Source organism: Falco peregrinus, chromosome 8 (assembly GCF_023634155.1).
Source record: "Falco peregrinus isolate bFalPer1 chromosome 8, bFalPer1.pri, whole genome shotgun sequence".
In the NCBI taxonomy this organism is placed as follows: domain Eukaryota; kingdom Metazoa; phylum Chordata; class Aves; order Falconiformes; family Falconidae; genus Falco; species Falco peregrinus.
Genome location: NC_073728.1, coordinates 5,752,254 through 5,767,146, shown reverse-complemented (window position 1 = coordinate 5,767,146; position 14,893 = coordinate 5,752,254). Strand labels below are relative to the sequence as shown.

General features: G+C 38.4%; 1 protein-coding gene across 4 annotated transcripts in view; it reads left to right on the top strand.

Annotated features, from left to right (window-relative positions):
- Positions 1-14,893, top strand: part of GULP1 (GULP PTB domain containing engulfment adaptor 1) — a 162,913-nt gene that overhangs the window by 88,230 nt on the left and 59,790 nt on the right. For all 4 annotated transcript variants that reach the window (XM_055812800.1, XM_055812798.1, XM_055812799.1 and 1 more), the window contains one exon: positions 3,206-3,267. In XM_055812800.1, the coding sequence (XP_055668775.1) occupies positions 3,206-3,267 (62 nt within the window). The remainder of the gene's footprint in view (positions 1-3,205; positions 3,268-14,893) is intronic.

Here is a 14,893-nt window from a genome sequence, read left to right as displayed (position 1 = left end):
GTCTCTTTCCGCTTTCTACTGCTGTTAGGTTAGATGCATGCAGTTGTCAGTTTTGGTTTTGTCTAGGCTTTTGGTCCTTTCCTTAGGACTTACTGTTTTATTTATCTATATAGTGTCTAGAACTCTTGTTGCTATACAACTAATAAAATAATAATACAAACTGTGATTTTCATTGTAGAGTTTCATATTATGCTTGTTGATTCAGAATGAATAATTAAATATGAAGCTGTGAAAACCTGTTTAAAATTAGAGTTAAAAGTGAGGGATCATGTGAATGACAAGCCACCTCTGCATCAGTTATTTGAATGAATACCTTTTCTATAGTTTTTTTTCTTTTTTTTTTCATATTTTTCTGGTTTATTGGATGCAGAATGTCTGAAATTTGGTATTTCTCAACTGGAGTGAAATCTAACTCTGAGCAGTATTTCAAACAACTGCTGAGAGTGGCCTAAGTCCAAAATCAGAGCTTACCATTCAGAAGGAAACGCCAGTCACCAGTTTCCCCGTAATAGCTTGCATGACTTTTTGCATGTCTTTGCTATCAATGTGAATTAGCCTCCTATTGATTTTGTTTAGCGCTAGGAGTACTTTCAAAAGTGTCACTACTCTGTAATTATTACCTGCGTTTAGGAAATGGTCTTGCAGTGTCAATGGAAGACTTTGATACCTATGTCACAGTGTCCATGGATCTACATGTGGATGCTGGAAATGCTGCCTGCTGACTGGCTCTTTTAATCAGTGACACCAGACTCGTAGAATCCAGGCATCTTTTTGGGACCCTGCTATGTTACTGATTTCCTTTTGTGCCGAGACCACCCATCCATACCTCCCAATCTTCCCCCTAACCAGTGGTACCAGCAGTTACAGAAACACTTCCTTAGCAGTGGTGTTCCTTCCTGGAATCCCTATAGCATCACACTTGGAGGTTGGTAGGCAAGTGGAGGGTAAAGCTTTGTACCTAAGAAGATTAATATTGGAAAGATTACCAGCTGCTTAATTAAGACCACCATTTCAAACTTGATTCCCAAATTTAATCGCTGTTTTTCAGATTTGATCTTGCCCTGCTTGGGGATGGGAAGAAGGGAGGAGGATACGTTTGCAAGGAATGGTTATTTTTACTGGAACTTGCGTAGTCAATCGTCTGCCTGTAAAATTGCTTTAGAAGGCGCAGCCCTGTCGCTTGTTTGTGCTAGTACTAGGCATAGCATGAATGGCGGGCTGCTGCTGTTATTTTTTAAGAAGTTCAATGTTTTATTTTCACTAGACTTCCCTTTATGAATTTATAGATGTGAAAGTAGCCTTGCTGAAACTAGCAAACAGTTGATGTGCCCAAAATGGGTGAATAAAACCTTGACTTTAGCAAGGTGAATGCACATTTTTGAGGCAAAATGTGCACTGCGCAACTCTTAATTCTGCTGTGGCAAGTATGATGGGGCAGAGGGCAGCCCTGCCTCACGTGCCAGTGTCCTCCGCGTCTGAGGCTTGCCACCAAGCCCAGGCACCAGGCTGCTCGGCTGGCCCTCAGCGGTGCCTTGACTTGAAAATACGTTTGCCGTTACCTTTTGGGTTGTCAGGCTCTATTCTAACATTGGTCATTGACGCTAATTTTTTTTTTTTTTTTTTTTTTACTTGGGGATAATGTTGTTACCTTTTGATATTGTACTCAAAACAGAGATCAGCTTTCAGGTCGTTAAAATATTCTGGGTGATGAGTGTGGTTCTTGGCTCCGGGGTACCAAGCAGAGGCTACAATTGAAAGGACGGGCCACTTCAGTGCCTAATTGTACTCTTGGGTGCCGCTGAATGGACTAATTGTGCTTCCTTAATTGAGAAGTGATAATATCACTCTTCAGTAATGGAGCTGAACATTACTGACACCTAGAATGAAATTTGCTTCAAGGAAAAAAAAAATATTTCCTCCAGCCTTGCAATTTTGATCCTGTTGCTGTGGTGACTATGGTGAATATCTTAAGAGTTTTCTAGCTTCTGTATATTCAGAAATACTTAATTCTTGGTTTAGTGTCAATAAATGTCACAGCTTTTTCTCTTGAACAGCTTGAAGCCAACAGAATTTTATCATTGCTCTGTGTAACTAACAAAAAAGTCAGTGATTGCTATAACTGCAGCTCCCACTAAAGGCAAAGGGAATTGCCTGTGAATATCCAAGGGTAAAATGTTGCTTTAAGGCATCATTCTGTAACTTAATTCAATAAAATTCCAGATTGGTGACTCCAGTTCATGCTAGTTAAAATAGGAGTAGTCTCATGTTAGAAAATACTACTAAATATTGAATGTGTGGAGTATGAAGTACTGCTCACAGTTACAGAATCTCTCATGCGGTTGGTAATACAATTTAGTGTTCTGGCACATCCTTTCTTCTTTTTTCCTTCTTTTTTAATATTTTCAAATGAGAAAACTTTTAAAGTGATTTCTAAACTTCTTTTTATTAGAAGTTTTTTCTAATATTTAGGATGCCACCTTAAGTTATGTAGAACATTCTAAATGGCAATTAAAAAGGAGGAGATGAGGTATTTAAAAAATAATCATAGAATCATGTCACCATATGAAATATGCAGTGGGAAATCTAAGACAATAGCGCAGTCTTCTGACATGACAATCGTTAAAAGAAAATATGCAAATTCGTGGGTATGTAAGGAAAGATTAAAGAAATTCTAAACTTCTGAATCAGCTACTACAAGCTGACTTCCTTCTGTTTTCTCATAGAAGGATTAGGGCGCTTTTCTATCAGTCGCCCTCTGATAATTTTTCCAAAATAATTTCCTTTGTCCCTTCCATGTCTTGATAATTCATCAGAAAAGCACATAATTAATCCAAAACCCATCACTAGAAGTGCAACATGCAGTCAGTGCTTTGAACAACAGCAGGATGCGGAAAATCCTGATCTGAGGCAGAAACTGAGAACAACCTGAGACCAAAAAAATCTGTCTGGGGGGGAGTTGGAATTCTTACGGTGAATCAAGGTGGTTAAAAGGGGAGGCATGCCAGAGAACTAATCGGGTTCTTTGACGTAAATGTTTGGGAAGTTGTGAGATATGCTGCATTTCCCTCCAGCCCCAATAACTACTTTGGGCAGATACTTAACTGAGTAAAAGGAGGGTTGTTGATATTTCTGGGTAGAGACTATAGTAGTTTAACTAACAGTTGAATAACCTATTCAGTGCTTCTTTTATTTTGCTTTTCTGTAGACAAAACATGGATGCACACTCCTGAAGCCTTATCAAAGCATTATATTCCCTATAATGCAAAGGTAAGAAAATATGAAGTTATTTTGTCCTCTTACCTTTAGAACACAGCGCTTTCTATCTTGTTTTTCATTTGAAAACTGAAGACAATTGGCCAAATGAAATAGCAAAGAAAAACTTAATAAATGTCTGTTTTGCAGATGAAGAACTCCTGTTTTCTTAAATAATGGCCAATTGATTCTTGTTCTGAATGATTTGAGGGTTTTCTAGGAAGCAAACCAGTGTTCCACTTCTACTTAATGCTCTTGTTTCCTTTTAATGGTTGATAAATGGATGGACATTTTGAGTGCAAAGGAATTTAACAACAGGCTGCATGCTTACAGTACTATAAAAATTAAAATTAATAGCATAGGCTTCTTTTGAACAATAGCAAAGGCAATGAGTAACGATCCTATCTGCTGGATATATTGAAATGTCAAATACTGTGGAAATATGGTAGAATAATAATGGAATCTTCGCACAGTAAAACCAGAAGTCCTTACTCATGTTTTCTTATCCCAGTTGCAGCGTAGTTCTGCAGTAGTATTTCAATTAGTCTATTGACATGTGTTCACAGGAATTGCATCTTCCCAAAAGAACTTTGAAAATGCTTTGCTAAAAGGATGAGGGAATATGGAGTAATCAGTGTAACTCAGAGTAAACTGAGTAATCAGCTATTATTTGCTAAACTGGGAGGATGATTCATTAAGATTCCACCACGGTCTGTTCTGGATACAATTCTTGTATGATTGGTATATTTTTTTAATGTAAAAATAAAAACTGTTTCACAGGTTGGGACTCAGTTTCCTATACTGGTATTCCCTACTGTTATGTTTGCTATTTTCTTTTGCTTAGTATTGCCACACAGTGAGCAAGTGTTTGTAGTGGGATTTTGAGTCTCGTTCTGCTAATTGCCAGGTGAACATCCTTTTATTCTGTGTGCTCTCAAACTGAACTTTGGACCAAAGCATGTATTACCATTTAACTGTATAGCCTTGCCAGACACCTTGGCTTTTATGTTACAGTTTTTGAGAGGAAGGAATACTTGCTGGGGTGATGGTACCATCTGTTTTAAGGGCAAGCTGAAGCTCTGAACAGCATCTGTTTGTTTGTGATCTCTACTTCAAGAGAAAAAAGAAACCTCTCTCCCGTTTTGTGTCTCATTGTCTTTCTCAAGACCATATCTCATGAATAGGTGTCAGCACAGCTATGTAGGAAAAAAATGTTAGAATAAAGAAAATGGTGATAGGGTGGTGATAACCGTAGAAACAACAGCATCAATAACTGGAGTAGAAAAAAGGGATGGGGAATTCCTATGCAAAGGAAGCGTGTTCCTAGACTTGTTGGAAAGACTCTTGGTCAAAAAAAGTCTTTCCTTTTATTTAGGCTACTCTGTGCCCAAGTGTCCTCTCCAGTTCTGTTGCTGTTCAGTGTGGGTTCTGATTTGACAGGTCCTCCTCATCCTCTGTGCTGCTGGCCTCTAAGGTCTCTCAGAATACTTGTAGGAAGCTGAGATGTACTACAGCATATGCTTTTTTTTTTTTTTTTTAAAGTTTACTCATTTTTTCATTTGGATCAAATCAGAAAATTATTATTTAGAACTGTCAGTTATTTGATTCATTATTCCAAAGTAAGCAAAAAAATTGTTCTGCTCAGTAACTGGAGTGAAAAGGGAATGGGATTTCCACATTGCTCCTTTTTTTTCTGTTGCAACCTGGCATGAATTTGCACAGCTTTTATGAGGTTGGCTGGCATATGCAGACGTAACATTGTTAAATCTAGATGATGTTTCCACCTCCATTCTCAAGTACCACTTTCATTAAGTTTTGCAACATTTTTCTTTTTAAGAGGAAAGCACGTATCTGTTAGTACCTCATTTGGCTTTTGTAATGTTTTGATTTTTAACTAAAATAACCCATTGATTTCATAGCTTGTAACTACATTGTGAAATAATGATTAAAAACTCAGAAAACATTTATAAAGCAGGTATTGAAAAAGACTCATTGATTTTTCTTTTTTCAAACCTTCATATTGTTCCACTTCCAATTCTGTGACATTCTATTCATACAACTTTTGGATTTGTTGGCAGGAAAAGACAACACTTTATCTGATTTATTTCAAAAGGTAATTATGTGAGTGAGGAATAACATGTTCAGAAAATCAAATCAATTTGATGGAAAGCAATACAAGAGATACTCTTTTTCTATGGACAAGTTAGCTGTATTCTGCTATGTAGTTTTTCAAATGCAAATTACTGTGGATGAAAACCAATGTTTTCTCTTCTTTTTAAGACACACAGATAGTTTCTCTGACATTAATCTCAAGATGATCAGAAAAAGGAGAGCATACTAAAAACAACCGAAAAAGATGGGATTTTGTTTGTTTACTTGTTTCCTAAGACAACTTTAAGAATTAAAGAAAGCTTGTTGATAAAATGCAGTTCATGACTGTTACATTACTTAAAAAAAAAAAAAATCTTAACAAAGTTAACTGGAAATTAATATAACCCTGCACTATAGACAACTGGCCTGTTTTCTACATCAGAGAGGACTTTTTGATAGAGAATTAGTAATGTCTTGTTATCTCTTAGGACATACATCCTCAGGATGATTTAAAGCAATAATCCTCTTTGCAGGAAAGCACAAGCAAAGTTGTTTCATCTGGAAGTAAAAACCAGGAGCCACAAGTCTCATAAGGCTGCCCTTAAACACAGAATCTTCTTGATTCTCTCCTTTGCAGCTTACTCAGCCCTCATGATACTTGCTATTCTGAAATTTGCTGGGGTTTGCCATGGTTTGATATATGGCATAAGTTGATGGGGGTTTGGGGATTTGGTGGTTTTTTGGGGGTGGTAGGGTGGTGGGGTTTTTTTGTGTGTGGGTGTTTTTTTGTTTTTTTTGCGGCTGCTGTTTTTGTTTTGGGCTTGGCTTTTAAAAATTTATTATTTTTTTTTTTTAAATATTACTGATGTCCCCAGTCTTGATCTTGCTGAAGGCACTGATAATCAGACTGCACACTTCTCAGTGTGCTCTGGAGGTGAAATCTGGGCCTACTTAAGTCAGAATTTTGCCATCAGTTTGTGATCCTATATTATTCTTGAATATATCACTCCAAATGAAAGGCATATTGGTCACGTTCAGGGTTTTTTTCCCAAAACACAATTTAGAATTTTTAGAGTATATTATCAAATATGGGGATATAGAGCTCATTTAGACGTAGGATGGAAATTTTCATGTTGCCATGATGTAAAAGGCTGAGGCAACCCAAAATTTCTCTTTAGTGTCATTGTTTTTCTGTAATGTTCCATAACTATATTATATTTTTTATTTTCCATAGTGTAGGGAAAAAAGTTCTCTTTTGCCCTTGAGTTAGTTCTCTCGGGTTTAGGCCAGCTCCCTTTCTCCAAAACAGAAGTGATGAAAGTGTGACTTTATAATAGCATCTGACTGTGACCTTAAAAATGGACTGATAATTTTCATTGCAAGACTGATGCTACCCTGAGGGGTGTCTTTCTGCTAAGAAGTTGCCACTGCTCAAAACAGCAGTGTTTACTATGTCTGTTTGTACTAAATCATATTTATATATACATACATATATATATATATATATATAAAATGCACATCTTTCCATTTTGCAGACCAGAGGTTCTGCTTTGCAAGCCTGGTGTTTATGTTGGGTACTGGTATACTATGGAGTCAGTAGCTCTGACCTTACACTAGGCTGAAGAGTGGCTATTTTACATAGTAAACGAGCGCATGTTAAACCCTCGGGAGTTAATTTTGCCAGGAGATGTGATGGCTTTCTAGTGCTGAGACAGCTACTGTCCTAATGGTTACTTCAGACTTACTTTAAAACTTTGTATATGATCACGTACATATTTATGATTCTTGATGAAGTTTAAATTTGAAACTTTGAAGATAAATGAGCAAAGCTTTTCCCAGAAAGATTGTTAAACATCTCTTACTTTGTGTTACTTTCGGGGTTTGATGGCAATTAATTGTGAATTGTTGTGCAGTTTCATGGATGATCTTTCCTCTCAATTATTCAACATACATCTCGGGCCTGTATTGCAACTGTAGGAAAGGAAAAAAAAAGTATTGTAATACATAACCTGCAAAAGGACCTTGCTTGGCAGAACCTAGAAGTATTAATCTTTAGTGTACAGTATTATCAAAGCCATGTTTTCATGGCATAAACTGCCCTTCTACTACAAACTTTTTTGTTGCTACAGCTATACTATCTATTTCTCTTTTTCTGTCCAGTCAGCATACTACAGAATGATCATGGTTTTGGGTCAGTAGAAGTAATTCATGAAAGACTATCAAAGGGAAAATTGTATATAGATCTTTCCATGTAAACAGAGATATAAGGCATGCTATTAAAAAGTATACTTAAATTTCTATGGTGACTTTAGATAAAGCAAGATATTCCAAACAGAGCATGAAAATGTTGAAAATTAGAAACTAATTAAATAGAAGAGGGCGTTACAAGAAATAATTAATTTTCCTACATTTAATTTATTATAATTAGAGTTAATAACTTAATTCCAATTAAATTTCATTAGAGCATCAAAATGTCTTGGATGTAATCATAATTAATTTAGTGTTTAAGCACAAGAAAAATGAGTATTGTGAATATATCCAAATGAAATATGAAAGCAGAAAATTATAATTTTACAAGGAAATGCAAATCTGAATTTCTAGCTGTTTCTGATGCATTACAGTCATTAAACTTGGGGCTCATTATACCGAAGATGAATAATCATGTGAATAAACCACAAAATATTTAGACCCTGCAAGGAGTACTGTCAACTGACTTCTCTGCTTCAGGGGAAATAGACCTGCCTATTCCACCTTAGAAGATTATGTGCTTACAATGGGAGAAGGGTAGGAGAGGATAGCATTGTATCCACAATAGCCTACAAAATAAATGCCTGTGGTGGAGAAGGATTGTATCTAAACTTTCAACAGCAACAAACACCATCTCCTATAGGCAGCTGGAGGAGGGGAGCTGCATTTTAACTGTTCAGCACCAAGTAGTTTCAGTTGCTGGTGTTTGTTTCTCTGAAAACTGGTGAATATTTCAGTTTCCTTAAAATCTGAACATTTGTTAGTTCCTCAGAAAGCTCTGTGGGGTACCGAATGCTTTTGAAAAGCTGTCAGTCTGTCTTGCCTGAGGTTGCATAGCTGGTATAGCTGGTACGTGAAGGGGCAAGAGTTAAGTAGGCACCTGCTGACTCCCAGTCCAGTGTTTTGGGCACAAGCCCACCCCTTGCTTTCCATCAATAGTGCGTCACTGTACAGTAATGGGAGTGGAAGGGTATTTGCAGACAATGGTATATCTCATCCGCATATGAATGCATGTTGCGTACGCTGGAGTAGCCCACAGTGTCCCCTACAAGTCAGCATGTCAAGATCATTTTGCAAGAATTTAGTAAGCGTGTGGCTTATGGTGTATGTGTGTGCCTCTGCATCTACAGCTCTGTCACGTCCATTTACTGATGTTTACCTGAAAGCTTTGAAAAATGTGACTTGTTTATAATTAGAGTACTGGTATCTTTTATGACTGAACACTAGCTGAGAAGTTTAGAAAAATCTGCAGAGTAGCAACAGTGCAGTTTAGACACCTGGTAAGAGGCCATACACATGTCAAAGCCCTCTGGCAGTTGTGTAATGTACCCAGCTGCACTTTAGGCTCTGCAGATCACTCTTACTCTCCAGAAGGATGAGCTGCTTCGAGAAAGGAATGAAGTTTATGAGCAGTTGCAGTTTTTCTTTCTTATGGTCCATTTGTGCATAGCTTGAACATAGAGAGCCTTAGGTTTGACTGAAGCATCCAGCATCGTGCATAGATGCCAAAAAGTGTGCCATTTTGAGGTGTATGCATGAGACAGAATGCTTGGGTCTAAGTAATTTAAATCCGAAAAGGTGATAAACACTTGCAGAGTGGTGGGATAGGGGTGGAAAGTGTTTATATCTGAATGCTGCAAGTACACACACTGCTAATTCTGCACTGTAATAGATGAGTATGAAGATGAATACATGTATCTACTGAAAGCAGGGACAGGGTTCATAAAGGTACTTCACCTAATGCGTAACTTTTAGTTTACATATATTACAGCTTATTTTAGGCAAACATGAACTACCGTCGATGTAAGGGCTGATACCCTTTCTGGTTTTGTCCACCTAGCACGACCGTGGTGTGCTGTTGCGAAGCCCTCCCCAGATGCATGGGGAGCCTGTGCCCTAGCAAGGCTGCTAGCACAGAAACCAGCCTATTTGATGCACCTACATCCCTGCCTAGTGTGGCATCATCATTTGACCACTTAGGGCTAATAAAAAACAAAATGGTTTTCAGAATTTCTGAGATAATGTGAGAGAGTTTAATATAATGTTACATATTTCTTTTCCTCTTTCAGGAAAAACAATCAATAGAGCACGTGTTTTAGTGAAATATTTTTGGCAGAGTCTAGTAAAAACCAATAGCTCAGTGAATTTAATTGGGAGAGTCAGAAAAAAAATATTGGTTGCGTTTTCAATATATTATGAACTTCAGCTGAAAGACAAACAGTAGCTTTTGATCTATTCTCCAGAGCGCTCTCAGGTTCTGCTTATGAACCCTTGGTCTCTTCATAAGCTCCATTTTGCTTGAAATGGCCAAGTACTGCATGACATGGCTTCAGTTACAACTATGAAATGGATTTGCAATGGAAGTAAGAGATGGAAGCTATAATTTCATGGCAAGAAGAAAAAACGGATCACACCAATTAATGGTAGGGTATGCAGCGTGGGATCTGAGAAGTATTTTAAGTCCCCTTCTCATGAATTAAGTAATATATTAAAAGGAGGCAATGAAGCAGGACTGGGACAGAGCCCCAAGTCTGCTTGGAAGCTGATCGGTAACCTACCACAGCCTTGGAGTGTTCCCTCTTCTGAGCAAGTTTCCTTTGTACCCAAGCTGTTTGTTTCTCTCGCACAAATTGCCTTCACATCCATTCTTTTTACCACATTGGCAGCTTAATTACAGTCTTTTTCCTCAACTCTGACTTTGAGGAGTCTAAGTTTCAGCTCTTTCATCAGGGAGAAGTTATTTTTAAACAGCTAACAGCTTGTAGGCACGTTTATTTGTGGTAGAAAGTTCTAGAATTTGGCACTGTAGACACTGTAACTAACAACTATAATCTGGATTGAAAATACAGAACTGCAAGAGATAACTTGCAAGAGCTTTAGCTGTTTGTTGGACTCTGGCACACCCTCAGTTTTAAGATGGAATGCCTTATAATTCTTCGAATATTAGAGTTGTCCTTTGGCCATGTTGCGTTTGTATTGGGATTTGCTTTAGGAATTGAAATGTAAGAATCTAGAATAATTTAGGTTGGAAGTGTCCTCTGAAGGTGATGCGATTGATTCCTATCTGAAAATGGGGGTGACTTAAAACCAGGTGAGGCACAACAGAGCCTCGTACGAATGAGCTTTGAATACCTGCAAGGGCAGAGATTTGCAGCCTCTGGGCAGCCTGGTCCACTACTTAATCCCTGTCATTGTGCGGGTTTTTTTCTCATTCCTAGTTATAATTTCTGTTGCTGCAGCTTGTGACTGAGGGGTACACATGTGTCCGCACACGTACACCAGCCTCACCATCTCTGGGCTGAAGGGATGGAGCTCCCGTAGCCGTACGCTGCGGTCCATCTTCCTAACAGTCTCGCTGCCTGTCACATCCCTCACCAGCTTCAACTCCAGCTAAGTTCTGGCTTTCCTAAATTCATTCCTGCATGTCTGGAAAATGTTTCTGTGTTCCTCCAAAGTATGCTGTCCCCATGTCCACCTTCCATACACCAGCTTTTGTATCCGATTAGTGCCAGGAACTGTGCAGCCCAGCTGGTGGCTCAGTCAGCAGTTCAGGGATGCAGGGATGCTCTCCACACTTACATGGTCAAGCCGATTGCTGCGTGGCCCATGGCTTTAGGAGGAAAGTTGGTGTTGCCACCTTACAAAAAGGCTTCTACTCCATAGCAGTTAGGGCTAGCTGTCTTCCGCAGCCAAGTTCAGTTTAGTTTAAGCTTCCAAGTACAAATGCAGCTTAAGGGAAAGTTGTTTTGTTTTGTTGGTTTGTTGGTTTTTTTTGTTTGTTTGTTTTAAAAAGTACAAGGGGCAAATTTATTCTGCAGGGCCTGAAGGCTTAGCCTTGCTGGTGTGCCCATACAAGAAAATTCCGTATGCTGCTGCTTACTATGGGGCTGGTCTCTTGGTTGTAGAGGGCTGTAGTTAGTGTTAGGAACTGTGTTTCTAAAGTTTCTGAGGCACAGATTGTTGCTAATTTCTGCTTCTTTAGATACGGGGAAGCAGCAGGCCTAGATGTAATTTTAAACTTTTTGTTTTACTTCAAGAGTGGGATATTGTTGCTGTATTTCATCTTGGAATTGGAGGTGCAGAAGGGCTGGAATGTGAAACTCCTGGAATTCATATGATTCTGGGTTATGAGGCACATAGTTTATATCTTTATGGGAAACTTCTTTTTGGCTCAAGGCTTTTTGTAGCCTTTTCCCGTAGAGGTTTGATCTCCTAGGTATGTGCATTGTGTTGGTTAAGTTTGAAACTCTGCAGCAGCGGGCTCTGCAGCATTGATTTATCTGTGATGGTCTGCAGTAAGACTTGTTGGTGGCAGAATTAACAAGAGTACACTGGTTAACAACACGGTATCTGGGACACATCTGTGCCAGGTGCATTCTTTAGATTAGTTTTGTTGTGCAAATGATGATACTTTCCAGTAGTCTTGGTGTGGAAGAGCTGGGGTTTTTTGGAATGTGGGACAGCCATACATACGTTGGTTGAAGTGTTCATCCAACAAGTTCTCAAAGTACAAGAACATATTTGTACATATGTGATATACAAAAAAGGCAAGTAGAAGTTTTTCTGTAGTAGTAATCACAACTCACGTCCAACAGCAATTCTTTATAATATGGCATTTAATACTGAACACAGCATCTAAAGCATATTTCTAAAGATACTGTATTAATTACAAGTTTTAATTAAGCCAACGCATCACTGCTTGTCCCCCGTATATGTCTCAAAAAGAGCTGAGCAATGAGGCTCTTGAGACAATAGACTCAAAATCATTAGAAGCTTTGTAATGACTTATAATGACATTTTCTTATTCAGAAAAAGAACAAATTTGTATCCAAGTATAAACCTTCATTTTAATGTGAAAGATAATCAGAGTTGTGAGTTCCTCAGCATCAGGCAAGAGTGGGCGCCAACTAACAGGCAGTGTGTGACATGAACATCTGTTCAAGACAACTGAAAAAAACTCAGAGGTTTGTCCAAACAGAATTAACAAAACAAAACAAAGTGACAAAGAAAAAGGATGGAAGCTCCAAAGACCTTAAGGTCAGCAGAGACTTACTCAGCTCTCCACTTCCCTTTCTGTTCCTTCTCCGTTGCTGATATTTATTCCCTTGCTTCTCCTTAAGTCCGCTTGAAACTACCAATTAGCCTCATTAGCATGCCCTCCAGGGATTCTTTCTGCACAGTTATATTTCTATGTGATCTGTCAGCTGTGAGGATGCAAGGGTTCTTTAAGTAGGCTTTTTAGCCTCTGGCCTGTCAAGTGAGTTGCGTGTCTGACGCTGGAACTAATAGGCTGTAGAGCTCAAACATCTGGATTATTGTACTCATGGGCTAGGTGGCCCACAGTGGTTTATGGATTGTTCTTGCTTTAAATTAGTATCAGGCCTGCAGATGACTTAACTCCTCCTCTCCCATTTTTGCTTTCAATAAAGCTGGGTATTTCTGTTTGCTCAGCCTTTGCTATGTCTATGGAGCTACTGCCACCTTCTTACATCTGCTGTTCACCAAAAACAATTAGGAAACTCTCCCAAAATAAATGAAAAAAAAAAACCAACCAATAATAGAATTGGATTCTAGAAAATAAGCGAATGGCACAAATTTTTGGACAGAAACTTCTACGAGGTCATACAATTTTACCAGCAAAGGCAAGACTACAGGAATCTGTCCAACAGCCAGGCTGTTTGCCACTTGCAAAATGTCATGTATACTGATCTCCATGAGGATTCATTCTCAGGAAACCATTGGACAAGTCACTAGCTGCAGTCTCTAACTTCATTAACTTTAATAAAATATTAACATACACTAGTCAGGTGTGGATCCTGAACTGTAATGAATATTTCTTTCAGAAGTGCTTCCTCCAGATTATACCGATTCAGAAACTGTAAAGCCAACCTTGGCCCATTTAAAAAGAATTTTGAACTTTGAACCTGAGAATTTGAGGTTTAACTTACTAGAGGAGCTAATCATTTCTTATCGGGGACATAGCAAAGGAAGAACATTTGCGTGAACTCATTTCTAAAGCTTTGTTAAAATATTTTGCATTTTCACTAGAATTCATCATTGGCCGCTATAAGTGAGAGAGTGATGGGCTACATTGCTCTCAACTTTAATTTTCTTTTCCCCACTGTATACTTTTGCATAAGTAATATTTTCTTCATTCTAAGTCCTTCAAGGAAATGAAATCTAGTCAATTCCGATTTTTCAGTTTGTTGATTTAGTGAGAAGGTGGAAAATGCGGAAATGAGGATGTATATCAAATCTTAATGATATGTGTGGAGCCAAGGGCTGCATTTGAAAGAACAGCTCATGTGAAGCATGGACTAAAAATCTCCCTAAGCCATATCTCTTACTATTTCTGTAGCACTTCACGTGCTTCTGAAGTGGGACATACTAGGGGAGACGGAGATAAGTAACTCAGCAAATCACATGAATTAGAACATTCCCTTAATAAGATTAGGTGGGAGGGAAGTCTTGTCTGCTCATGAATGTAGGATTATTGCTGAAAATCTATTGAAGTCAGGAATGTGTAGGTCTTCCTGAGCCCGTTCAGAGACCATATCCCAACTTGCAGTTTATGAGGCTTTCAGGAGCTACAACTTTTAAAAGCAAACGCGTTCTCAAAATGAAAAAGCATTCACCAAAATTGTATGTGCATACTTAATATGCAAAGAAATGTTAAAAGCTTTAAAACTAGGTACAGAGTTTGGGGTTAATTTTTGTTGTCGATTTTGGTTTAGGTTGGAGGGTTTTTTTCTTTAACAGATGTCTGATCGACAGTACGAATGATCTTTCTTTGGTGTGTGGTCCAATGAACCCTCCTTAGTCCTGTAGTGCTGTATTCCAGAGGCGTGCCATCTTCTCCTTCTTGCTTTTGGGTAAGTGGAAGAGGTGGGAAAGTTGGACCTCTTCAGATGTCTTTTATTTTCAAAATCTGAGAGCACTTTGTGCATTTTTACTAGTAGCTTTTTGCTTGTACTAGCATTTGCTGCTAGAATGGTGCGTACAAGAATGGGGGTCAATGTTTCATATTGATTTTTATCAGTAACACTCAGAGGTACTGACTGAAATTGTGCCCTGCATTTCTAAGAGGTTAGTGTAATTTATCACAGTTCATTAGATCATAAATTCTTTGAAGCTAAGAGCTTTTTTTTTGATGTTTGTACAGCCTCTAGAATAATGAGATGGAGGCTCTAGGTGATCCCCTGATGGAAATAGTCATAGATCAAAGTTCAGAATAAGTAGAGCAGCAGAAGACCCTGGACTTGACTCTCATGAGCTTTTTTCTCAGTTGGAATAATTAAATGAT